This window comes from Myxocyprinus asiaticus, chromosome 9 (assembly GCF_019703515.2).
Source record: "Myxocyprinus asiaticus isolate MX2 ecotype Aquarium Trade chromosome 9, UBuf_Myxa_2, whole genome shotgun sequence".
NCBI lineage: Eukaryota > Metazoa > Chordata > Actinopteri > Cypriniformes > Catostomidae > Myxocyprinus > Myxocyprinus asiaticus.
In genome coordinates, this window is record NC_059352.1 from 42,419,176 (window position 1) to 42,446,445 (window position 27,270).

The window sequence follows — 27,270 nt, forward strand, 5'->3', positions numbered from 1 at the left end:
ACAAACGCACGGTTCATGTCATTTATACAGTATATTCGCTTCAAATTCCCTTACTTGGGGATTAAAATGTGATTGGAATTTGAATGCCCAATAATCGCGGTTGTCTCAAATAACATCGGTTAGATTAAATAACCGCGATTAGGCGGTTATTTAATAATTGCGACAGGCCTACTTATGCCACTGACAAACTCCCATAGACATTTATCCCTTTAAGCTCTGAAGCAGGGCTGGGCGATAAAACAATCTCTATATTTATCACGATAAAACGATCCACCACATATCTATAATTTTCTATATTTAGCCTGTTCTACATCTAGACGATCAGGTGCCTGTCGCTAAAAACGCAAGCAGTTCGTCTTTCTCAGACTGTATGAAGTTGCTAACGTTAGCTGCCTTCCGGATTGATTCCATCCGGACAGCAAGACATCATGACGACTGTTGCGCCCTCTCATCTTCTCTAGTGAGCTGTGCAACAAAACAACAGAACTGTGTACAACAGCTCTGGTCTTTCTGCGCTGTATTCTTTTTTTTCTGATTACACTTATTGATGTAACAGAAACAGAAAAGCAAACATATAAACACCGAATCAACTTTTAACCCCCATAATTCCCTTTCGCCCTCCCAATCCCCAACCCCACCCTGACCCGCAACAAATATCCCTGTGGTCCAACTTGACATATATATATATATATATATATATATATATAAAAACACATTTAAAACTACACATCTCTCGCCACTACAAAAAAAAAAAAAGTGCAATGTGCAAATGTGAATGTATATCGTGATAAATATTGAACGATATGAAAAAGAATATCATGATAATATTTTTGGCCATATCTCCCAACCCTACTCTAAAGGTGTTTTTAAAGATGTCCTGCTTCAGTGGCATGCCCAAAATTAAATGCTTAAAAGTCAACAAAAACCGAAAGTGGGTCAAATGTTTGCCATCATTTAAAAATAAATAAATAAATAAATAATAAATATTTATATATATATATATATATATATATATATATATATATATATATATATATTTCACATTTTTAATGATATAAATTATGATAAAATATGAGACTCAGCCTAAGAAACTGCTGGAAAAAAAAAAAAACAAACAAAAAAACCTGAGCCAAAAATGTACCTTCTTTCTTATTTTCCTGATTTAACATGATATATTTTAGGGGCTGTAAGTAAGGTAGCTCCAAAAAACTTTTGTTTTGTTCCCAATCATGCCTCCTGTAACTAAGTAAAATGTTGTGTTGATACAACAAAGCAATCAAAAGTTATAACATTACAAAATTATTTATCCTAGTGTCCAAAAGCCTCTTCAAACAAATAAAACATAATAATTGTACATAAAAACTAATTACACATGCAAATTCAACAATGACTAAAGTATTGCTCTCGCTCTAAAGCATGCAGGCATGAGTAACGAGATCTCATTCGGTTCCATTCTGTGTCATTTGAGCCATCGAGTCTGTGTCACGTACTTGGCACCATCTACTGGTGGACATATGTAATTAGAGTGAAAACTCCTCTCAGTCTATATTTGGATGACTTCCACATCTGGTTGCAGCAATCTGAATCCTAATATCATTGGTTTAGTGTTCCATGACATACGACTTACTACATTTCCGATAAAGTCATCTGCCAGACATTGTGTGTTGTGTGCACATTGTGCTTCATGTGGATTATCTAATGACCTATGCATCCGATTATGTTATGTGTGGGCTCTTTTTAAAGATAATCGCCTCCTTTAAGTAATGGTATGTGATATTTTATGTTCTGTTTATTTTTCGTTAAGTTATAAGTGAAAATGCGGCTTATAAGCAACACCTGTTTAAATGTAACATGTATATCAAAGACATGTACTAAGCTATTACTCGCTACATTTACCTGCAAGTAAAAAAAACAGGCTGGTTGTATTCTACTCTTCGAGAGCTTTCCAACGACATATGATACATGGCTATTTGAAGAGTTTGATGTGTTTTTTTTACTAATTCCAATTGTATGTTCAGTGCAAAATTATTAATAAATGATCAAAATGGAACACTTCTGATTTGTTTGCAAATTTCAATGCACTTGTTCGGTTTTGGTCACAACGCCTACATGCATTGTAAAGTATTGCTTCTAAGCTTTAAAACGAACCTATTTTGTGATGGTCAAAATTGTAGTTATTAATATTTGTATTAAAAATAAAATTTCAATCCAGGCTTAAAGGGTTAAGTCCCTTTGTGTGTTAATTGGTACTAAAGGCATTTAAAATTATTGATTAAATTTGAATCAAAATAGGCTTTGCGACGAGCAATCCAAAAGAAATCAAATTAGATAACCTAAAAAAATGTAATCTAAAAGATTACGTTAAGTCATGTACTTTGTAATTAGTACCAGATCTTCCTGTTGTCTAGTTCATAAAATATGAAAAATTATCCTCCAAAATTAAAACAAAAAGCTTCGGAGATTCACTCTTTCACTTTTGCAAACAAACACACATATTTGAAATACACTACGACTCACCCCTGAACACAAAGACACACTGCAGATTATGGTTTAGCTCTAACAGAGAGTGTCTTTGTTTAACTAACCCGAGCCTTCCAGAGTTTTTGAAGGTACAGAGATGGCTGTTTCTGGTATTCGGCTCCAGCCACAAATTTAGTGAGGCTTTGATAACTCTGCAAGTCAGACCACACAGCAGGCTCTTTACAGCTTATCTAATGATGAACTGATACCTTGATCTGATTTAGATACGTATTACAGAGCTTGAGACTCTCTGGTTACAGAAATGTCTGTAAGGCACACAGCTCCATGCATGAAGCCACCTCTTCATCTGAATTAATTTCTTCTTCCTCATGTTGAAGCACTCCTTTACATCACTGTTGTGTCTGCTAAAATTCTGCCACTTGGATCAGGCTGTTTTAGTAGACACAACACTGTCTTATGAATGATTCACGACCTCCTCTTCTTCATCTACTGGATTCGGCGCTGACTCATCCTCGGTGGCAGATGATCGTATTTGAGTAACAGAAGGTAGACGCATTTGAGTGGGAGCTGGTCTGACACTTCTGCAAGTCTTCCACGATAAGCTGGCTAAACATGTCTTTCCTCTTCCTGACTTCACTAGATTCACGACTGCAACATATTCAGGAAGTGCAGGGGATAACATTATACATATGTACCGTCACTCATACACACACACTTTCTTGTTGTAAATGCATTTGTATTGACTCACAACACTACAAGACTGTGCATGGACATGCATCAGGCAACTAGTAGAAAAAACAGTAAAAGTGCAATGCATCATTATTAATTTAAACACGCATTTTTAAAAATGCTATGCATTTTTAAACGCTTTTGTAATAATAATACCATTGCATGTGCATGCATGGTTATGCATTGGGTATCTATAAGAAAAAACAACAATTAAAAGTTCAATGCGTGAAGCTTTTTATGTTTTGTGTATATTTCCTAGTGTTTTGTGTTGAACTGTCGGCCATTTTCCTGTAAGCTCAAAGATGTCTGACACTCTCTCACACACACACACACACACACACACTCATAAACACAGTGAAATTAAGCAGGAGATGGCTTCCCTATACACACATTAAAACTAAACTCTGCAGTAAAAAAATTGTTATAATCCCTGGAACCTCAAATAAATATTGCCAATGTGTGTATCACAATGACATCTAAATTTCAGTCAAACACTGAATGTTTTTGTTACTTTGACTACTTAATGTCGAAAAATCCTTTTTTTTCCCTTTATATACCTACATGCCGCTGACATATATTCATCTATACACGCTGACCGACCATTTCCACGTCGAATAAAGAGTTTTATGGTTTAAAACAACGTTGTTTTTGAAGACCTTCGGTCTGTTTTTAATCACATTAACCGGGTAGCATTCGTGCTAACAAAACTCACCACATCTTGAGGGATCAAAGCTTCATCTTTCTCCTCCTTTTTCAAATCCTTCTGGACGAGAGAGGAGTTGAACGCGAGCTTTACCATGTTAATATGGTAATTTTCTTGCTTTTTTCTCCTCGAAATAAAGAGAAAGCTCGATGAAACGGACGACCTCTCTTAACACAGTGTTGCCTTACAACTTAATGTGGCGCATTCAGCTAGCTTGAGCCGACCAGATTCAGACTGCATGTACATCAGTGCGCGGGTAGACGGCGCTGTATTCACCGTTCCTGTCATCTTTTTATTTTTTTATATTTTTAATATGAATGTGCATATATAATATTATATAGTATAATATAATGTAATATTTTCACTGACTACCACCCCTAGAATTCGCTAGTTCGAATCCCAGGGTGTGCTGAGTAACTCCAGCCAGGTCTCCTAAGCAACCAAATTGGCCCGGTTGCTAGGGTGGGTAGAGTCACATGGGGTAACCTCCTAGTGGTCGCAATAATGTGGTTCGCTCTCAGAGGGGCGCGTGGTGAGTTGAGCGCGGATGCCGCAGTGGATGGCGTGAATCCTCCATACCCTGTATTGTGAAGCATGTGATATGTCTCTCTGTTGCAATATGGTAATTAATAAAGCATTATAATTTTTTTTTTTTTTTTTTAAAGCCTCCATACACGCTATGTCTCCGTGGCAACGCGCTCAACAAGACATGTGATAAGATGAGCGGGTTGGTGGTCTCAGACGCAGAGGCAGCAGGAATTCGTACTCCGCCACCCGGATTGAGGCCACCAGGACTCCAAAATAAAAAAATAAAAAAAAAATATATATATATATATATATATATATATATATATATATATATATATATATATATATATATATATATATATATATATATTTATCCAGACGGTATGTACATCAGTTTATGGGTGGAGGGCGCCGTTTCCAGCAATATCCAACTCAGCGTTATAAAAGGTAATACCCAGTAATGCTGATTGGAGTACAGGAAAGTGCAGGGTTGGAGAGTAGGAATACATGTATTCAGTGTTGCCAATTTAGCGACTTTGTAGCTAGATTTCGCGACTTTTCAGACCTTTTTAGCGACTTTTATTCAAAAAAGCGCCTAGCGACAAATCTAGCGACTTTTTGTGATTGATAGATATAGGGATTTAATAGGGTATTACAGTATGTACCATAAGCACAGAGAAGCAAACACATGTAAAGGGCGGACACTATGCAAAATGTAAATGAGACGCGATGACGTCACAAATATGCTAATTAGCGTATGACGTCATTTTGCGACTTTTCGAGCTGGCTTTAGCTACTTTCCATTGAAACTAGTTGGCAACACTGCATGTATTACGTATTTAAAATACAAACTATTAGTAACTGTAATTCCACTAGTTACAATTTAAATAATTGGTCATCAGAATACAGTTACATTACAAATGTATTTTGATTACTGAAGAGATTACTTTGCATTTTATTGTCATTATGGACATATTGTCATTGTCATTGTCTATTCAGTTGGAAAACATTTATCAGTATAAATGATGTGATCCAAAGAGTGTTTGAATAGCAGTGAAACACTTTCTTAAGATGTGTTACATTCATATGAGCAGACAGAGAAGTGAGTTTGAAGTAAGTTTGGAGCAGCAGAAATAGAAATAAACCTTGTGTAAATTGTCATGTGAACACATTTAGCTTCACGCTAAGCTCAAATGCTATTTCTAGCCATTTTACATGCACCTATTACCTGGCACGATCATATTTTTTTTATCAAGAAAATACATGTTAGATCATATATTTTTTTTCTTCTCTAGTGCGACCTTTGATATTTGGCCAAAAATCTTATTCTTGATGAGAATTTTTGTATTGTTTTTCTGTAAAAATTTATATAAAATCCTTAAAACAATATAAATTTGCTTTATCTTGTTTTGAAGCTGCATAAGCTATTTAGGCTTTTTTCAGAGAATGTATTTTTACCTTGTGTATTTTGTCTTACTGTACTGGCAGATTTTTTAAAATAAGTCAAAATAAGTTAAAAAATCTGCCAGTGCTGAAGAAGTAATCCAAAGTATTTAGGATACGTTACTGACCTTGAGTAATCTAACAGAATACGTTACAAATTACATTTTACAGCATATATTCTGTAATCTGTAGTGGAATACATTTTAAAAGTAATCCTCCCAACCCTGGGTAAGGGACATGGTTATGTGGAAAATAATGTTACGAAATCACCGCAGTGTGATTACCCAGAAAAAAGGTGTGGTGGAAACTGAGAGTAAATTATGTCAGAAGCATTTTTTGACCCGGTCATGTAAAATCACCAATGAAAAATGCAGTTATACAGACAACACTTGATAAATATGACTGATAAATAAATACGGCTGATAAGCCTTGTGCAATTATGAATGATAGCTATAATATAGTACACATGTGTGTACAATAAAAGCATTCCTTGTAAAGTAATGTGATAGGCGAGTCACTGTCAATCAGGAAGTATGTCCATTTCACTACATAAGGCCAGGGTACTTTTAATTTTTTCTCCAGGGATAAGGTTATACACAAGCACTGTTCATCTGATCCTGAATCAGGTGTTAAACCAGGGAGTACAAATATTTCTTGATTACAAAAAACAAAAACAAAATCCCTTTAACTCTTTCAGAATGGCTGGAAACCCTGCTGTCTCAGATTGGCCAATGGCAAGAAAAGCTGCTCTTCCAGCGGAAACTCCTCCCATCGCCTCCATGTCCAACCTGAGAAAGCAAAAACAAATGAAGCTAAACCTATCTAAGGACATTCATTTGGGTTTGCACTGGGCACTTTATGATATGTAGTGGAATTCATAATTAAACTTTATGGAAGCAATTCATAGTTTGATGGTTCACAGGAAAAGTTCACCCAAAAATGAAAAGTCTCTCATCATTTACTCACCCTCATGCCATCCCAGATGTGTATGACTCTTTCTTCTGCTGAACACAAATTAAGATTTTTAGAAAAATATCTCAGCTCTGTACATCCATACAGTGCAAGGTCCAAAAAGTATATAAATGTAGCATAAAAGTAATCCATTTGACTCCAGTGGTTAAATTGGTATCTTCAGAAGCGATATGATTGGTGTGGGTGAGAAACATATTCATGTCCTTTTTTACTATGAATCTACACTTTCACTTTCACATTCTTCTTTTGTTTTTGTCGATTTGCATTCTTTGTGCATATCGCCACCTGGTGGGAAGGGAGGATAATTTAGATTAAAAAGGACTTAAATATGGATCTGTATCTCACCCACACCTATCAAATCACTTCTGAAGATAAATTTAACCACTGGAATTGTATGGATTACTTTTATGCTGCCTTTATGTGCTTTTTGGACCTTCAAAGTTCTGGCCACCATTTACTTGTATTGTATGGACCAACAGAGCTGAGATATTCTTCTAATAAAATGTGTTTGTGTTCAGCTGAAGAAAGAAAGTCACACATCTGGGATGGCATGAGGGTCAGTAAATGATGAGAGAATTTTCATTTTTGGGTGAACTATCCCTTTAAATGCTGCGTGACTGTAGCATAGAAATGTTAACGAGGGTTTGAATGGTTTTAAACATTGGTCAACATTAGCTACACTTAACAACACTTAACACTGATATCTAAATCTAAACAAACCCATTTCTCTGGGGAAGGTCACCATTTACTCATGACACATAGAAATATATAACATGGTTATATATAGATATGAATATTTGTGCGCGCACACACACACACACACACACACACACACACACACACACACACACACACACACACATAAAGTACTGTATGCTGCCAATTAGTCCACATGGCAGTTTATTCTGGACCATTTAGACAGAAAAAGGCTGTTTGACCAATATATAAAGCAGCCAATCACAGTTTGGGGGCAGGTAAATTGTAAATCGATGATTACACAATAATAGACTGGTATGCAAAAACTGGTTACTACATAATGGTGGAACACTGTCCACATTTGGATATTCTGCAAACAAATTTCCAATTCATACAAAATCTCACAAACATTGGCAAACCTGTAATGTAGTTCTTGCTTGGAAGGGCTGTAGCAACCTGGTGCCTTGTGAACATGAATTTGTTTACCGTGTGATATACATCTCCTACTGAAATACTATGCCGTATACTGTAATCAAAACAAACCATTTTTGAATATTTGCTCACAAGATTTGCTCACAATTTGTCAAGATAGCGTGAGACAGGCAATAGTCTCAGAAGCCTTTTATCACTATAACGAATAGTATGTAGGCGGGCCATCTGTGACTGAGACTAGACCGGCAGTAACACATTCATTGAAAATATTTACCTTCATTTTTCTCTGGCTCCACATTAACTGGTTCTGCTGAGAAGGCCCTGACCAGTTCTCCCTGCATGAAGATTGTGACATAATGGTAGTTCTTTCATTCTGACAGAGTTGACAACGGAGGCAAATTGGATGTTTTTCAGATGGACACCTATTTCCTCCATCACCTCTCTCTGGGCACACTCCTCCCAAGTCTCTCTCAAGATGCAGTACAACTTTTACTTGTCATACAACTGATTTACGTTCTACTTGTGTATAAACATAAGCAGTAGCACTTTTCATAAGAATGCATAATGTTAGTTAACCCAAACATGAAAATTCTGTTGTCATTCACTCACACTTATGTTGTTTCAAATGACTTTCTTGCATGGAACACAAAAGAAGATGTTAGGCAGAATGTTAGCCTCAATCACCATCCAATTTTATTGCATCTTTTTTCCATACAATGAAAGTGAATGGTGACTGGGAGGCTAATATTCTGCCTAACATCTCATATGTCCTACATTTATATTGCTTTTATGGTTTTTTATTGGCGCTTGACAGACATTGACAGTTGCTATGAACTGTCATTGTATGGAAGATATAAAACATGAAGACTCTTTGGGGTTGGAACAATATGAGGGTGTGTAAATACTGACAGATTTTTAATTTAGGAGGAGAACTATTCCTTTAACATTAAAAAAAGGCCACATTAACGCACTATTTTGATAATATACTCACCCAAATTCAATGTGACCTCCTGGTAATTGGTGGGTACCTTTCCTAACTATGCTTTTCCTTTTTCTTAACACAACACATCCAGGACTGGAGAAATTTGTCACAAGGACACCAAGTCCCACCCCAGGACATTTGGGGATGGGCTGACTGTTTTGTACAGCCTCAGACATTTTATTAAAGCTGTAATGAAAGAGCCAGACAGAGTTATTTTGTTGTAGCCTGGGGATTTTATAGCTTTGACAAGCAATCAAATAAGGCAAGGCAAGTTTATTTATATAGCATATTTCATACACATACACAGTAAGGCATTCCCAAATGTTTTTGCCTGTTAAATCCCTATGTCCTAAATTATTTCCTTGGAGTAACCTTGATATTTTTTAATATATATAATGATTAACGCTTGTGTACTGTTTGGTAATTTTTTTAATTTTTTTCTTTAATAAAAATTGTATACTTTATCTGAGTGGCTCGAGGCTTGGTTACTTTTCAAAACATTTGCCATCTGAACACAAAAACATTTTTGGACTGTTAAAAAAAAAAAAAAAAAAAAAAAACTACACTTGTGTTGTCAAATTTGACCGACCATAGGAAATGAATGGGCGAGACTATAACACAGAGCAATTATTTGCAATGCTGAACCCACAAAGACATAAATAAAGGGGTGAGACTATAACACATCCCCAATGCAGAACATATGTGCTCACACACACACACACACACACACACAGACAGAGGAATGAATGGGTGAGACACTCACATCTATAACACAGAGCAATTTTTTTATTTTATTTGTCAAACTAAATGAATACTTCAGCCACAATGCAGAACACACACTCATACACAAATAAATGGTTGAGGCCATAACACATCCACAATGCAGAAAACCAGGAACGAATTAGTGGATCTCTGCAGCCATCTGGTTATTATTGTCATGACATTTGCAAGTCATGTAATTGTTCTTTTTTTGCAACAGATGGCAGCAATCTACCCAAATAAATGACACGTTCTCATATTTTCTTCGTGTCAACTTTATAGAAGTGTAGGTTTTTACTGTTGTGAAATTAACATAAATTCTATTTGCATATGCAAATTAATGGTGTAATTGAGAAATTTAAAGGTTGATAAGATCTAAATAGCATAAAATCTCCCCAAACATGCAAAACTTTAGTGTTTTTACTTTATTGAAGTTGGTGTTCTTAAATGTATTTAATAAAAAAAATGTATTACTGTTTTCGGTCAAATTTGAGCCTAAAATGAACAGAGCATTATTCAGCAAGCCACACTTCAGCTCCCTGCGGTATGAATAAATTATGCAAATGACTATGTACTGCTCATAGCTTTAATGTTTGTAGATTTTATATACGCGGCTGTTATTGTATTTGTTGTAACTTGCAGTTACTTGTAATTTTGTGATTATTCAGAGTTCATCTTATACTTAATATGATGTCTTTGGTTGTCACTATTATTATGATTTGTATGTCAAATAATCAGGTCCACACGAGGTACGCATGAGAAGTTTCATTAAATAAATTAACAAAACAATTCAGTTTTTGGGTAGTGTTAGAGCACAGAGTGGCTCCTTATCACCTGTAGGAGGGGCTGACCCAAATTAGCCAGTGGCCTGCCGGTAAAATAGTATTTCGGACGGCTAGTCTGTACCCTCCTTTTTTCTAACTTGGCAGATTAATCTTTTAGTAAAACACCTGCGTTTTACGGCCTGATGGAAACTTATAAACTATTAAATATACCAATGATTAGCATGCGCATGAAATAATTTACAAAGAAAGTAGATTTTCATGATCTGATTTGAAATGGAGAACTTCGAATCACGGGGAAAGATGAATCCGAGGTGTGATTCTCGAAGCGCAGTCGCGCAGTTGGCGTACGTCCTCACGCAGGCGCGTGCTGTCATTTGTTTTTCTGCTACGCTGCTTGTTCACAGAGCAACATGGCGACGTCCCTGATTTGCGGCCGGTTGTCCGCTGGACTGAGGAATGCCGGCCCTAGGACGAATTTAAGCTCGGCAGCTAAGGTCAGTTTTATGTACACACATTAGATAACAATATCCAATCTTCATTTGTTGCGGAGGTTGCCTTTTTGGGCACTTTTAGTGGCCCCAAATGGGTGAATCTCATTTGACATTAGCCTGCAGGCTAGCTGCCTGTCATTATTGGTAATATGCTTAGGTTAGCAAGCCTAGTTATTATCTGTTGAATGGATCCTCTTTTTAAATTTAGTCAGAATTATGTTGAATTATCCAGGATTTTAGTTAGATTTTTATGATTATACTTCAGTTCATTAGAGCAGTGCAGCTGCTGAGATTAGTGGCTCACTTAGTTTGACCTACATGGACAGATGGACAAATGACTGTCTTGTTTAGTTTCACTTAAGTGTTTCTGCTAAGCTAGCTAGTTAGTATAGTTAAAATCATTAACCATTCAGAATCGCAGATTTCAAGTCAATGCAAACCTGTCCAGTTGGTTATTGAGCTGTAAACTTTTCACTCTGTCTTCTGATGGTCACCTCTGGTGTAAAGATGAATACTGGACAGTGCTTTTATTCTGACTTTCCCCCCGTTGCATACTAAAATATGTGTACCGGAAGAAAATACAGTATAATAAATACAGTCTCGCAACATTCCACTAATATGTGAGCTAGAAGTCGTGAGATATGTCCCTCCTGAGGATTGCTCGCTTATTGTAAAGACCAACTATGCAGTGTACTTTTTATTGTAAACCTTACTAATTGTCTAACCATTAACAGAATCATAAAACTGTTGTTTCTCATATGTTTCCCCTCTGAATGAGATGTAAAAAAGGTTAACTACCCTTTCAAAAATAATCGTTTCTCTTGATTAAATTATAGTGGGTGGTGTGGCCTAGTGGATAAAGTTCTGGACTGGTGACTTAGTGGTTGAAGGTTCTTTTCTTGTTACCATTTAGCAAATCTCTAAAAGAAGTATTTGCAATGTAAATATTATATTTCAAATCTTGTTTTTGCCGTGTCAAGACCAAATCCTCTTTCTCTTATTGGATTTAAATGGTATTTTCCCTCTACATTTACAGGTGCTTGGTGGGACATCAGGTCTGTTTGGTAACCATGGGAACCTGCCATCTCCAATGCTGTCAGGGCAGCAGCAGAGAAACCTCTCCCTACATGAGTACACGAGCATCGGGCTGCTGAAAGAAGCGGGCATCTCTGTGCCCGCAGGTTTGGTGGCCAGCTCGCCCGATGAGGCCTATTCTGCTGCCAAGCAGATCGGTAAGGATAGAGAATTTGCCATGCAAAATTTGTGCAAAGACAAACATATAGTGTGTTTTCAACGATAGTAAAAGGAACAGTTCACCCAAAAATGATCATTCTCTCATCATTTACTCACCCTTATGCCATCTCAAACTCGTATGGCTTTCTTTCTTCCGCAAAACCCAAACGAAGATATTTTGATGGAGATATGAAGTGAACATACTCATACAATGCAAGTTAATGGGGTCCAAACTTTTGAGCTCCAAAAAGGACATAAAGGCAGCATACAACTCCATGTCTTCTGAAGCGATACGACCAGTTTTGGGGAAGAAACAGACCAAAATGTGATTTTATGTAGATCAGATTAAGGGCCTTTATAAAGGACAACCGGATTACCCTATTTTCTGCTCTTGTGTATAGTGTGAGTCTGTGTGTTTCAGCTGTTGTGCTTATTTCTCACACACACACACTGATGTCTAAACATAGATTTGCAGCGCACCACCATTGGAGAATGTGACTGTCCTAACCATTAATCATACTGTCAGCATACAGGCAGCACTTGCACAGACCCATGATGGACGGGCAGAGTTGTTAGCGGGAATAAAGGAGTGTAGGGTGTCATAAGCATAGAGCAGGAATACAGTAGCTTTAGGCTGATAAACATTGTTTATGTGATCCATCAGACCAGATCTTGGCCTAATCTGTGTCCATGCAGTCTTGAGAGTCTATCTTTTTAGGCTGGACTTCTCTCCATATCTTACTGGTACCAAATGAATCAATTTGTATTTTTAATTTTTTTCTGTTGGCTATTTTATGCCTTTTGTTGACAGTGAAAGTGGAGAGAGACAGGAAACATGGGGAAGAGAGTAGGGAAATGACATGCAGCAAATGGTCCGGCCAACCGGGAATTGAACCAGGGACTCGCTGCTCATGGCATTTGCACCCATGTGGTATGCACCATAAAAAGTGGAAGAATTTCTGATGTATTCGCAATATTGCAACATGAAACTGAAAATATCCAGAGTTCCACAAATCAGCCATTTTATGGCTGCAAGCAGGGATCTTCCTGATTTCTGTTCCCCAAAAAAGAAAATATTGTCGTCATTTGCTCATCCTCATGTTGTTTTAAACCAAGAAGATTTTCTTGCTTCCGCGGAACAAAAAAGGAGAAATTTTGAAGAATGCTCACACTGCTCATTTTCCGGCAATGAAAGCGACCAGTGACCAGAGTCTGTCAAGCAAGTTTGCGTCTATTCAGATGCATCTGAATAGTTGTGTTGTTTGAAGATGCATCGTGACGGGTTTGATGTCAGTGATGGGGCATACCATTGGTTCTCACCTGTCACATGACAGATCACGATGTGGAAAGTTTGAATATGCAGAAGTTTGAATGAGATTTAAGAGCAGCGGAGGGGAGGATTTTCTGCGAATAACAATAGTGGTACACTGATCAGGAAAATTTGAGACCAATATTTATTTCTTAAGTGCCCCTTGCCACACTTTTACAAGTTATATGCTGCAGTTATATGTTTATGCCCCACACTGTAAAATTACATTATACTTTAATTGTGAAATGCTAACATTTAAATTGAAAAGAGTTATGAATAGTTCTGTTATCACTATCAGAGATCATTGTGACAAACTGGCAATGAGTAAACACCATAAGACCATCACACACAGAGATATGTTGAAAAATAAAAGAGAGATATCCATTTTAAGCTCCAAAACTGCTCCAGTGAGACATCATTAGTATCTATGATTTGTTTACCATTTTTGGCCTTTTGTTGTAACGCAAATCAGTAACTATTAAGCAACTGTGTAAAGACATACTGCCGTTATTGAGAGTTAAACTGTTATTGCTGTTATTAGTGGTATTGCGTCAAACAAATATCTCTGATTTAAATCGGGGTTCTCACAAAATAGCGCTGGTATGAGCGACTGATGAGAGATTAAGAGTGCACACAATCGCTCAAATTGCCTCTATCGTTCCACACACCATCTGACTGTCGTGACTCACATCAGTGTCTTTGTCCAATTTGTACATTTCATACACAGTTAATATTATATTTTTAAAACCAACCAGCATAATCATTCATCTGAATTACAGCATGTCTGAGAGTGTAAATTTGCGAATGCTTAGAACTGCCAATAACGCGCCCTCCAGTGGCCGCAATGTCATGCTTCGAGGGCTGAGCAAGTGCTCATGCATCCGAGTAGAAGTGTATGTGTGATTTAATGCGTGCTGCAATTAAAAAAAGATCGTCTCTGAATCTAAACACGAGAATTAAGACTAATGTCAGCCAGTAAATATCATTGGCCGATCGATCGGCGCATCCCTTAATAACGACTTTCATTTCAGTCAGACACAAAGCTATTGTACGGAATGGTTTTATAGTGCCTTTTTGGAACTTGACAGCCCCATGTCACTATATGTGTTCACTATATGGAAAAGAGCAGCTCAGACATTCTGATGAACTTCTACTTTTTATGGAATAAAAAGTCATGTGGGTTTGGAATGACTTAAGTGTAAGTAAATGATGATTGAATCACTCTAGAGAGTTACATCCATACTAATCCGTATTAAGGATGGGCATTTTGGTCATTTTGTCTACTCGAGTACTCGAGGGGCAATGACATGTAAATAACTGTATATATAATAACATGTCTGACAAACGTCTTTGGCTGCTGCATTGCGTCTTGTTGTTCCAGTGTATCGTCTATTTGTTAATATAGGCTGTAATAAAATAATCTGTTACAAAATGTACAAAAGATTGCATAATCAAAATATAATGCATCATATTTTTTCATTATGTGAAGATTCACTGCCCAACTCAATGAAAGAATGTGCACAACAGGCATCTGTCTGTTCTTCCTTCAGGTTACCGTAGTAATCCTAGTAAGCATGCACCAGTTTTTTTAGTGACTGTCTGAACTAGTGATGGGAAGATCGGATCATTTTACTGACTTGGATCTTTGAGTCTCGTTCAGCAAAATGAACTAATCTTTATTCAAGTCATTTCGTTCATTTGAGCAGAATTAAATTAAATGTTACATTTTCAATAGCCAAATCACCCCCAATACGTCTATGTAACAGTTCGTGGAAAGGAGGAAGCTGGGGCCGGCTTGACAAAACACGTAGACATTTATTGTTGCACTTTTCAGTTGCACACAATAAGGCCTCTTTTCAGCAGTACAGTGTTTCAGACTGTACATGCATGCGCAGTAATGGGATTTAAGAGTTTTCCTATGTTTTAGTGTGGATAAGCAACTTTTGGAAAACATTTGAAAACAGTGGGAGTGGTGGTGGCGTAGTGGGCTAAAGCACATAACTGTTAATCAGAAGGTTGCTGGTTCAATCCCCACAGCCATCACCATTGTGTTCTTGAGCAAGGCACTTAACTCCAGATTGCTCCAGGGGGACTGTCCCTGTAATAAGTGCACTGTAAGTCACTTTGGATAAAAGCATCTGCCAAATGCATAAATGTAAATGTAAACGGCAGTGTGGACGGAGAGCGTTTAGAAAACGCCGCTTTCAAATGTATCCGGATTAATGTGGAAATAGCCTTAGATTCCCGATGGGGATATTATTCTATTTGTTAAAATAACAAGTCTTGTGAAGGTACAACAATTAAACTCCAGCTCTGCTATATTCTATCAAGATAGAATATAATTTTCTGTGTCTTACTTAATCATTCTATTATTGGTGTCATGTGTAAGTTAAATTAAATTTAAGTTTAAATGCTCCAGGAATCAAAATGGTTTCATCTTTACCATTCTGCAATGTCCAAAATGAACGGTCTGTACCATTTTTACATGTGAATGGTACACTAAAGACTAAATCTAGAGCAGGTTTCATCATAAGAATCGCATCATGTCAGAGCCCAGTGCCTATCAAACATGTTTTATTGGATTGTAATATTTCTATTCCTGTGAGAAAACTCTCTTATTCTGCTGACAACCTTGAAAAGGTTTTTAACAAAATTAGTACAAATTTAGTTTAAGTTTTTAGAAAAAATGTATCTTAAACATCTTATTTAGTTGTTCTTTTATTATTTTAACCTGGTTTCCGCTATGAAAGCTGGCATGGCGTTAAGAAAGAAACAAACAAGCATCATAAGAATCAGGTCCTGTGAAGGAGCCCCTCATCAGTCGGGAGAGACCAGTGTGTTTGGATTGGCTCAGATGTGTGTGTTTTGTGTGATTGTAAAGCAAGTTTGTGTCTGCAGGTTCAGAGACTATAGGTAATAATAGTGTGACTCTTAGTCAACAGCAGTTTTATAGTTGCAAAGGATTTGCCTTAATTTTGATGGCTTCTGTCTATTTGCTTATGGTCTTTGGGCATAGCTATTTGTGTTTGGTTTTTGCTTATTGAAGGTGTATTTGATGTCAATATGACATCAAAATTTACCCTTTTTACTTTCTTAATACATGTTCCTGGTGTTATTGGGAACGATTCATGTTATTCCGTAGAATTTGTATTTTATTTTTATTTTTTTTTGTCCTTAATCATTAATAATGTACTCTGCTTCTGAAACAACTTTCCTTTTCGGCTGATGTCACAAAGCGCTCTTATTTTTCAGCCCTCCCATCCAGTCCACTTTTAACAATCCAATCAACGCCCGATAGATTAAAACAAGTCCTGCCCTATTTTTTTTTTCTCATTGAATATCCTTTATCACTCTTTTTTTCCTGATATATCATGTTGATTTTGTACAGTATACTAATTATGTATAAGTGTGTTTCTCACTCATTATTTATGATTTCTCCTTTTCTTTCTCTCAGGCTCCAAAGACCTGGTGGTAAAAGCTCAAGTGTTGGCGGGTGGTCGAGGCAAAGGCTCTTTTGAGGGAGGATTGAAGGGAGGAGTCCGAATCGTTTACTCGTGAGTGTCTGTGCCGTGATTTTCTGTGACTTTGCTCTATTACTTTTCTGATTTCCGTATTTAATTTCTCTATTTCTATCTGCAGGCCAGAAGAAGCAAGGGACATATCCTCTAAGATGATTGGCAAGAAACTGTTCACCAAGCAGACAGGGGAGGCAGGGCGAATTTGTAACCAGGTGTTTATCTGCGAGCGCAGGTACCCACGCAGAGAGTATTATTTTGCCATCACTATGGAGAGGTCCTTCCAGGTGAGAGATCATGGATTGTGTTATTGCTTCTACTGTATGGTTTATATACAGGTGCATCTCAATAAATTAGAATGTCGTGGAAAAGTTCATTTATTTCAGTAATTCAACTCAAATTGTGAAACTCGTGTATTAAATAAATTCAATGCACACAGACTGAAGTAGTTTAAGTCTTTGGTTCTTTTAATTGTGATGATTTTGGCTCATGTTTAACAAAAACCCACCAATTCACTATCTCAAAAAATTATAATATGGTGACATGCCAATCAGCTAATCAACTCAAAACACCTGCAAAGGTTTCCTGAGCCTTCAAAATGGTCTCTCAGTTTGGTTCACTAGGCTACACAATCGTGGGGAAGACTGCTGATCTGACAGTTGTCCAGAAGACAATCATTGACACCCTTCACAAGGAGGGTAAGCCACAAACATTCATTGCCAAAGAAGCTGGCTGTTCACAGAGTGCTGTATCCAAGCATGTTAACAGAAAGTTGAGTGGAAGGAAAAAGTGTGGAAGAAAAAGATGCACAACCAACCGAGAGAACCGCAGCCTTATGATTGTCAAGCAAAATCGATTCAAGAATTTGGGTGAACTTCACAAGGAATGGACTGAGGCTGGGGTCAAGGCATCAAGAGCCACCACACACAGACGTGTCAAGGAATTTGGCTACAGTTGCCGTATTCCTCTTGTTAAGCCACTCCTGAACCACAGACAACGTCAGAGGCGTCTTACCTGGGCTAAGGAGAAGAAGAACTGGACTGTTGCCCAGTGGCGCAAAGTCCTCTTTTCAGATGAGAGCAAGTTTTGTATTTCATTTGGAAACCAAGGTCCTAGAGTCTGGAGGAAGGGTGGAGAAGCTCATAGCCCAAGTTGCTCGAAGTCCAGTGTTAAGTGTCCACAGTCTGTGATGATTTGGGGTGCAATGTCATCTGCTGGTGTTGGTCCATTGTGTTTTTTGAAAACCACAGTCACTGCACCGGTTTACCAAGAAATTTTGGAGCACTTCATGCCTCCTTCTGCTGACCAGCTTTTTAAAGATGCTGCTTTCATTTTCCAGCAGGATTTGTCACCTGCCCACACTGCCAAAAGCACCAAAAGTTGGTTAAATGACCATGGTGTTGGTGTGCTTGACTGGCCAGCAAACTCACCAGACCTGAACCCCATAGAGAATCTATGGGGTATTGTCAAGAGGAAAATGAGAAACATGAGTCCAAAAAATGCAGATGAGCTGAAGGCCACTGTCAAAGAAACCTGGGCTTCCATACCACCTCAGCAGTGCCATAAACTGATCACCTCCATGCCACGCCGAATTGAGGCAGTAATTAAAGCAAAAGGAGCCCCTACCAAGTACTGAGTACATATACAGTAAATGAACATACTTTCCAGAAGGCCAACAATTCACTAAAAATGTTTTTTTTTTTATTGGTCTTATGATGTATTCTAATTTTTTGAGATAGTGAATTGGTGGGTTTTTGTTAAATGTGAGCCAAAATCATCACAATTAAAAGAACCAAAGACTTAAACTACTTCAGTCTGTGTGCATTGAATTTATTTAATACACGAGTTTCACAATTTGAGTTGAATTACTGAAATAAATGAACTTTTCCACGACATTCTAATTTATTGAGATGCACCTGTATGTATGAAATCGCTGTTCATATAGATGGTAATTCCAGTTAGAATTTGTATCTTTCTATACATGCACAAAAAAAGGCCCCATTAACACCTGGTATTAACATCCATCTCAGGTGATCCAATACAAAACCACATTTGGGGGTAGTCATGCCTTTGAGATGCATGTTAATTTCAAGTGTAAATGGAGCTTGTGATCACAAGTGACAGGCTGCAGTAAGCAAAATGTACAGCAGAGGGTGGAAAAATAAATTTTTACTTTGCAGTAACCTGAATTCTCAGCACATTTTCTAGTTTCACCTGCCCTTAAAATGATCTCTTCGCTTCTGCTCCGCCCCTGCAGGGACCCGTGCTGATTGGCAGTTCTCAGGGGGGCGTGAACATTGAGGATGTGGCTGCAGAGAATCCCGATGCCATTGTAAAAGAGCCCATTGATATCGTAGAGGGAATAAAGATGGAGCAGGCCGTAAAGGTGAGGTGCAGAGTACAAGACAGCTCTGCGGGCTGTATGGATGCCAGTGGCCACACATGATGATCATGTGACCCATCTTGCATGAAGAATGTTTTTGATAATCTTTCATTCTCTCTCAGGTGGCAGAGAAGATGGGCTTCCCTCCTGCACTGATCAATGAAGCTGCAGAGAACATGTTGAAACTCTATGATGTCTTTATTAAGTATGATGCATCTATGGTGGAGATAAACCCGATGGTGGAGGACTCATCTGGCATTGGTAGCAGACGCTCTAAATATGTGCTCTGCTTGATTTCTTTTTTTTATTAATAACACATATGGATAGGCAGTTTGACCAAAGTCATATATCGCAGTATAAGGAATTACATTTCACGGTAAAAGTATATTGTATATCCCAATATAGTTTTTTTGGCTGGAAATTCAACGAAAATAATTGGGCAAAAGTTTTGGATAATCTAGTAAATAACTCATTGTTTGGAACTTGATAGAAGCTAATGAAAATATAAGATTATTAAAAAAATGCAGTAAGTCTGGTATCAGTGCTAAATTAGCTTCACATATATGTAACTTCATATTTAAAGGGATAGTTCACCCAAAAATGAAAATTCTCTCATCATTTACTCACCCTCATGCCATCCCAGATGTGTGACTTACTTTCTTCTGCTGAACACAAACAAAGATTTTAGAAGAATGTCTCTGCTCTGTAGGTCCATACCATGCAAGTATATTGTGACCTGAACTTTGAAGGTCCAAAAAGCACATAAAGGCAGCATGAAAGTAATCCACACGACTCCAGTGGTTAAATCCATATCTTTAGATATGATAACATGATTAACATGAGTTAAAAACCCACAGTCTCAACAGTTAATCTAATATTATAAAGCTGATATAAAGTTCTGACTCTAAATTCAAAATGTTAAATTCTGATTGGATGGGCCACGTTCAAAGCCGGTGTAACATAGCCTATACATCCTCACCTGTGACCCCCAATCCCTGCACCATAATATTCCATATCCAGGCAGGTACATACATGATTAGAAATGTTCTTTTCTGTATCTGCAGTGATGTGTATGGACGCTAAGATCAACTTTGACTCCAATGCTGCATATAGACAGAAGAAAGTGTTCGACATGCGTGACTGGACTCAGGAGGACGCCAGAGACAGACAGGCAGCCAAAGCAGACCTCAACTACATCGGCCTGGACGGCACTATCGGCTGCCTGGGTCAGTGGAATAAACCTCAGGCTTCCATTAGTGAACAACTGTGAAATTTTATTACAACACTGAGTGGATGACTCATTTATTAGCATTTTTAGTGTCTTTCATATTATCTATATATACAGTGGCCCCGAAAATGAATGTCACTGCAACAGATAATAAAATATCAAACCAAATGGCATTAATTTGAGAAAAAAGCACTTCAAGCAAAACAGTTCACAAAAGGAAGTTTCTTAGGTTTTAAATTATAAAGCAATAGATGTTCAAAATTAAGATTAATGCAGCAATTTCCCATTCTGTCAAAGTTACGAGTATTTGGACACCTTTTGGTTGTCTATAGTTAATGTGATAAAGTAACTACACCTGTGGTTACTCTATAAGTTTCCTTTTTGGATCATGTTGTTCTATGTAATATTCTATAGAGGTCGACTGACAGAGGATTTTGCCGATATGATAACTAAGATGGTGGAAAAGGCCGATAACCGATTAATCGGCCAATTGTTTTTAAAATCGATTTATAGAATGTTTATTTATAGAAAGACTTTGTCTTTCCTTACTATGACGGGCACAGACATAGTGGCAACAAGAGTCCAAAATTAATAAAATCTGATGCAGTTAATTGTGCAAGCAAAATCCCACTAATAATCAGAAAAAATTAAGATTTGGAGCATAACAAGCCCAAAATAAACATTTATTTTGGGACACTTATTTTGAAATGACAATGCTTTTTAAGTATTTAACAAATTAAGATTTTCAAAGCTTGTATATATTAACTAGATTAAGGATTTATTTTGCGTGTATGTATAATATATATATATATATATATATATATATATATATATATACATATATATATATATATATATATACATACATACACACACACTACCGGTCAAAAGTTTTGAAACACTTTTTTGTGTTGAAACATGTTTCTCATGATCTTAAAAATCTTTTGATCTGAAGGCGTATGCTTAAATGTTTGAAATTAGTTTTGTAGACAAAAATATAATTGTGCCACCATATTAATTTATTTCATTATAAAACTAAAATTTAATTAAAATTTTTTTTTTTTTTTTTTAATTGATGACTTGGACCAAATAATAAAGAAAAGCAGCCAATAAGTGCCCAACATAGATGGGAACTCCTTCAATACTGTTTAAAAAGCATCCCAGCATGATACCTCAAGAAGCTGGTTGAGAAAATGTCAAGAGTACATTTCTGCAAATTCTAAGCGAAGGGTGACAGCTCTGAAGATGCTAAAATATAACACAGTTTTGATTTATTTGGGATTTTGTTTAGTCACAACATAATTCCCATAGTTCCATTTGTTATTCCATAGTTTTAATGACTTTACTATTATTCTAAAACGTGAAGAAAAAAAAATATAATAAAGAATGAGTAAGAGTTTAAATACTTTTGACCGGTTGTGTGTGTGTGTGTGTGTGTGTGTGTGTGTGTGTGTGTGTGTGTGTGTATATATATATATATATATATATATATATATATATATATATATATATATATGTTGGAGACACAATGTATGTGCTGGCAGGGCACATTTCCATATAGTCACTTTTTTCTTTTCATGCCCTCGCTTCAATTTCGAACACTTGATTCATCTAATCAAAATAACCAAATTTGCATTGAAGGATAAAAAATGTGGATAAATATTGTCAGTCAGTGATTGTTTTTATTTCACCTCTAGAGGCCCCTGTTACACTGTAGAACCAAGTTGTCCTAACTGCAGAGTCCTCCAGTGCTGGCCATAGAGGAACATGGAAGAATAAGTTTGGAATAAAGTACAGATTTTGCTCTTATGGAAAGAAATTGGTACTTTTATTCACCAAAGTGGCATTCAACTGATCACAATGTATAGTCAGGACATTAATAAGGTGAAAAATTACTATTACAATTTGAATTTTTTTTTTCAGAACTTCTTAAACTACTTCAAAGAGTTCTCATCAAAAAAATCCTCCACATGCAGCAATGACAGCTTTCCAGATCCTTCGAATTCTAGCTGTCAGTTTATCCAGATACTCAGGTGACATTTCACCTCACGCTTCCTGTAGCACTTGCCATAGATGTGGTTGTCTTGTCAGGCACTTCTCATGCACCTTACAGTCTAGCTGATCCCACAAAAGCTCAATGGAGTTAAGATCCATAACACTCTTTTCCAGTTATCTGTTGTCCAATGTCTGTGTTTCTTTGCCCACTCTAACCTTTTCTTTTTGTTTTTCTTTTTCAAAAGTGGCTTTTTCTTTGCAATTCTTCCCATAAGGCATGCACCCCTGAGTCTTTTCTTTACTGTTGTACATGAAATTGGTGTTGAGTGGGTAGAATTCAATGAAGCTGTCAGCTGAGGACATGTGAGGCATCTATTTCTCAAACTAGAGACTCTGATGTACTTATCCTCTTGTTTAGTTGTATATCTGGCCTTCCACATCTCTTTCTGTCCTTGTTAGAGCCAGTTGTCCTTTGTCTTTGAAGATACTAGTGTACACCTTTGTATGATATCTTCAGTTTTTTGGCAATTTCAAGCATAGTATAGCCTTCATTCCTCAAAACAATGATGGACTGACGAATTTCTAGAGAAAGCTGTTTCTTTTTTTGGCCATTCTTGACCTAATATTGACCTTAAGACATGCAAGTCTATTGCATACTGTGGCAACTCAAAAACAAACACAAAGACAATGTTAAGCTTCATTTAACGAACCAAATAGCTTTCAACTGTGTTTGATATAATGGCAAGTGATTTTCTAGTACCAAATTAGCAATTTAGCATGATTACTCAAGGATAAGGTGTTGGAGTGATGGCTGCTGGAAATGGGGCCTGTCTAGATTTGATCAAATTACTTTTTTTCAAATAGTGTTGGTGCTGTTTTTTACATCAGTAATGTCCTGACTATACTTTGTGATCAGCTGAATGCCACTTTGGTGAATTAAAGAACCAATTTCCTTCCGAAACAGCAAAATCTGTACATTATTCCAAACTTTTGGCCACCAGTGTATATAACAAAGCAACTATCAGCACAGATTAAATCGATAAAACCGATATGTCAGTGTATCTCTAATATTCTATTACAGATAGCTTTTAGCTTTAAATAAAAGACTTGAACCATTTTTACTAGTGGATTGAATGACATTCAGAGTGGAATTTGAGTATAATTGGAGACGGTTGATGTCACTTTTTTTTTTTTGTCTCTGTTTAGTCAATGGAGCTGGTCTCGCAATGGCAACAATGGACATAATAAAACTGCATGGTGGAATTCCTGCGAACTTCCTAGATGTAGGAGGCGGAGCCACAGCACAGCAGGTGACAGAGGCCTTCAAGCTCATCACCTCTGATAAAAAGGTAATGGCATGGTCTACTGGACACAGGATTCCTATTTTGATGGTATTAATTTGTTGATGTTGGCCACACTTCAATTGGTCTGTTTGTTGTTTCCTTTGTAACAGGTCCAGGCTATTTTGGTGAACATCTTCGGTGGCATCATGAGGTGTGATGTCATCGCGCAGGGAATCATCATGGCCGTCACAGACTTAAACCTGAGAATTCCCATCGTAGTGCGGTTACAAGGTGAGAGAGAGAGAGATGGATGGTGTGGGTGAGTTTGATTAATGAATAGATGAGGGACAATTTGAAACCTATTAAAAATATTTTCCACTTCCCATACTTTATTTAAAAGGGTGCTGATATAATCAGCAATTCAGTTTGCTCCGCTGTAAAGCTGCAAGCACGACACCACAAAAAAAAGTTTTTTTTTTTTTTTTAACTGCTGAGCTACTGTCATACTACTGAAAAAGTTAGTAGTGTTGTAAGTTGCTCCTCAACACTAGTCCCCTCTTACAGTCTCTGTGACAGGTGTGACAAAAGTCCTCTAAAAATGTAGAGTTGGAAATTTTGAGTGAGAGGAAAGATTGAGAGAAAGGTGATGGGAAGAAGAAATGTGTGTGTTGAGATGGAGAGATATTTGTGCAGGTGGCCCATGTGTCGTGTCCTTAATTTCTCTCTCTCTCGCTCTCTCTCTCACTCTCATATCACACTCGTCTGATCTCTAGGAACGAGAGTGGATGATGCCAAGGCTCTGATTGCTGCCAGCCCTCTGAAAATCCTGGCCTGTGACGATCTGGACGAGGCGGCCAAGATGGTGTGTTAGTCTTGCATTCATTTAGACAGGCAAATGGAAAATTGACAAAGAGTGGAAATACAGAGATGAAAAAAAAAAGAGGAATCCACATACAATGTTCAGCAATCAAATTGATAGTACGAAGAAATACAAGGCTAGTTTTTTGTTCACTCCAAAATTACGATTCTGTCATTTACTCATCCTCATGATGTTTTTTACTTCTGTAGAACACAAGAGGTTATTTGCCATGTTCATTCTGCACTTTTTTCCCATACAACAAATGGAATTTATATTGTCAAGATAAAAAAAGGACAAAAAAGCCCCATAAAAGTATCATAAGAGTAGTCCATATGACATGTGCAGCATTATCCAAGTCTTACAGCAATAAATAAAAGACGAAATTTAAGTAATTGTTCATTGAAAATCTTCCTCTCCGCTGCAGCTCTCATCTCATTTTCATATGTACATTTTCAAACTTGCGTCCTGTTCAGTTAGAAGCCATGACTTTTGGTGTCATTAAGGTCAAATCTGACACATTTGAATAGGATAGATTTTGGTTGAGTTGTATGGACTACTTTTATGGTGCTGTTTTTATTTATGTTTTTCTTTTGGTCCTTTTTGGAGCTTGACAGTCTCTGGGAAGAAGTATGATGAACTTTCTTTAAAACATCTCCTTTTGTATTCCACGGAAGAAAGAAAGACATACTGGTTTGAAACAAAATAAGGATAAGAGTAAATGATGAAAGACAAACTGGTTTTACTGAAATCTTTTTAAAATATGGTACAAAATTGTGCAAAAGCTTTAGGCAGTTGGTAAAACGTTGTATAGTGAGGATGTTTTCCAAAATAATAATAATAATAAATATAACTAAACCAAATCAATATTTGGTGTGACCATCCTATGCCTTTTAAACAGCACCAATTCTCTTCAATTTGTCAGTACACTTGCGCAGTTTTTCAAGGTTGTTGGCAGGTTGTTCCGTTTTTGAAGACAAAAACGTCTCATTCTGCGTTTTGGTGATAGTTAAGACTTGACATGCTTCTGTAGTAATTAAAATGTGCCTACACAGGCTGAAAAATACTTGATTTTTGTCACAAGTCCCATTTGGACTTGTTTTGTACATCAAATAGTGTGAAGAGCTCCTTTCCCCATCACTTTGTCACTGACACGGAAGTGCTGTTGTGTGTGTGTTTGTGGTGTGTCCATCAGTGTAATGACTCAAGGCGAACGCATTACAAAGGTTATGCCCGTCCAACCAGTGTTTATGCTGGTTTATGCTGTATTAATGGTATATGCGTTAATTGCGATTAAGAAGAATGAATGTGTTAAACTTTTTTAATTAATTGCATGCATTAACACTTTAATTCTGACAGCTCTAGTTTTAAGTAATAATTTGTGTATTTCTTATCTCTTTCTCCCTTTCTCTTTCTAGGTTGTAAAGCTTTCTGAAATTGTGTCATTGGCCAAAGAGGCCCAGGTTGATGTCAAGTTCCAGCTGCCCATCTAACAGAACAAACCACAAACCCACCAAATCACCATTTAAACCATCTTGTAGAAACTGAATCCAAGTCGGCAACCTAAACTTGTCTTGTCCCAGACCTCCAATAGAGTTCTCCGCAGCTCCCCTGTCCTGGTCAAGCTATCATTTCTGTCTCTTTGTGGTTCCCCCTCCCTTCTGTTTCACCAGTGCTTCCAGATTGTAAAGAAACACGTGTCTGCATGGTACCACTTACATTTCATGCGATCATCCCCCACCCCACTGTGCAGCACCCATCTAACCACTAACATAATGTTGGTTATTATGTTCCATTGGTTAAGATTGGGTCAGTGTTACTGCCTACTGTCATTTATTTTGTCTATGTTTGTTTTCTCAAGTGGAGGATGTATTTATGTGGCACTGTATTTATACTGTTGAAATGTACATGGAGAGCCGATTCTCTGGATGTAGAATGTCTTTGACACACTGGTTCTGTCTTTTGCCACACACACACAGTATCATTAAAAAGCGAATGCTATCCCCCTTTTTCTCCCTCCCTTTCTCCCCTTCTTCTATTTTCCGGCGGGAGTGAGTGACGCTGCAGGGTGTGCTCTGTGTTCTCCTGAAGAGAAATGCACCATTTCCCTTTCAAACAAACGCACAAGCACTCACAGGGAATATGTGTGTTATTGGTGTTCTCTCAGTTTGACATGGAGCTGACGGTGCAGCAGTAGCAGGAAACAATTAAAATACTCAAGCGTCTCAGAGGATGATGTTTGAATCTGCTGAAAAGCTCTGTCTGTGTCTGTTCTTGAAATGTAGAGCCTTTATCTGTCTGACAAAGTCTGTCCCTTAAATCCTCTTTAATTTCAGTGTGCGTACTGTGGGAAGAATCCAACATTTACGATAAATCAAACCATTGAAGCATGCAGTTGCTACCTTCTAGTGTACCTAAGAAATTAAAGCAGGTATGTCAGTTCAGAAAGTAAATATTGATATTAGGT

General features: G+C 37.3%; 2 protein-coding genes and 1 pseudogene across 2 annotated transcripts in view; 1 reads left to right on the top strand and 2 right to left on the bottom strand.

The window, feature by feature from the left end:
• The window catches only part of LOC127445923 (integral membrane protein 2B-like), a 26,055-nt gene extending 21,924 nt beyond the window's left edge, over window positions 1-4,131 (bottom strand). The window contains exon 1 of the mRNA XM_051706424.1: window positions 3,923-4,131. Within this exon, the coding sequence (XP_051562384.1) occupies window positions 3,923-4,009 (87 nt within the window). The 5' untranslated portion in view covers window positions 4,010-4,131. The remainder of the gene's footprint in view (window positions 1-3,922) is intronic.
• Window positions 4,132-6,541: 2,410 nt separating this feature from the next.
• Window positions 6,542-9,219, bottom strand: LOC127446491 (nucleotide triphosphate diphosphatase NUDT15-like; annotated as a pseudogene).
• A 1,623-nt stretch (window positions 9,220-10,842) lies between these two features.
• Window positions 10,843-26,806, top strand: LOC127446476 (succinate--CoA ligase [ADP-forming] subunit beta, mitochondrial). Its single transcript, XM_051707429.1, has 11 exons — window positions 10,843-11,004; window positions 12,038-12,233; window positions 16,998-17,097; window positions 17,183-17,345; window positions 19,316-19,444; window positions 19,564-19,702; window positions 20,506-20,667; window positions 23,871-24,013; window positions 24,118-24,238; window positions 24,721-24,809; window positions 26,222-26,806. The coding sequence occupies exons 1-11, from the start codon at window positions 10,921-10,923 to the stop codon at window positions 26,294-26,296; spliced, it is 1,401 nt and encodes a 466-aa protein (XP_051563389.1). The 5' UTR covers window positions 10,843-10,920; the 3' UTR covers window positions 26,297-26,806.
• The last annotated feature ends 464 nt before the right edge of the window (window positions 26,807-27,270 follow it).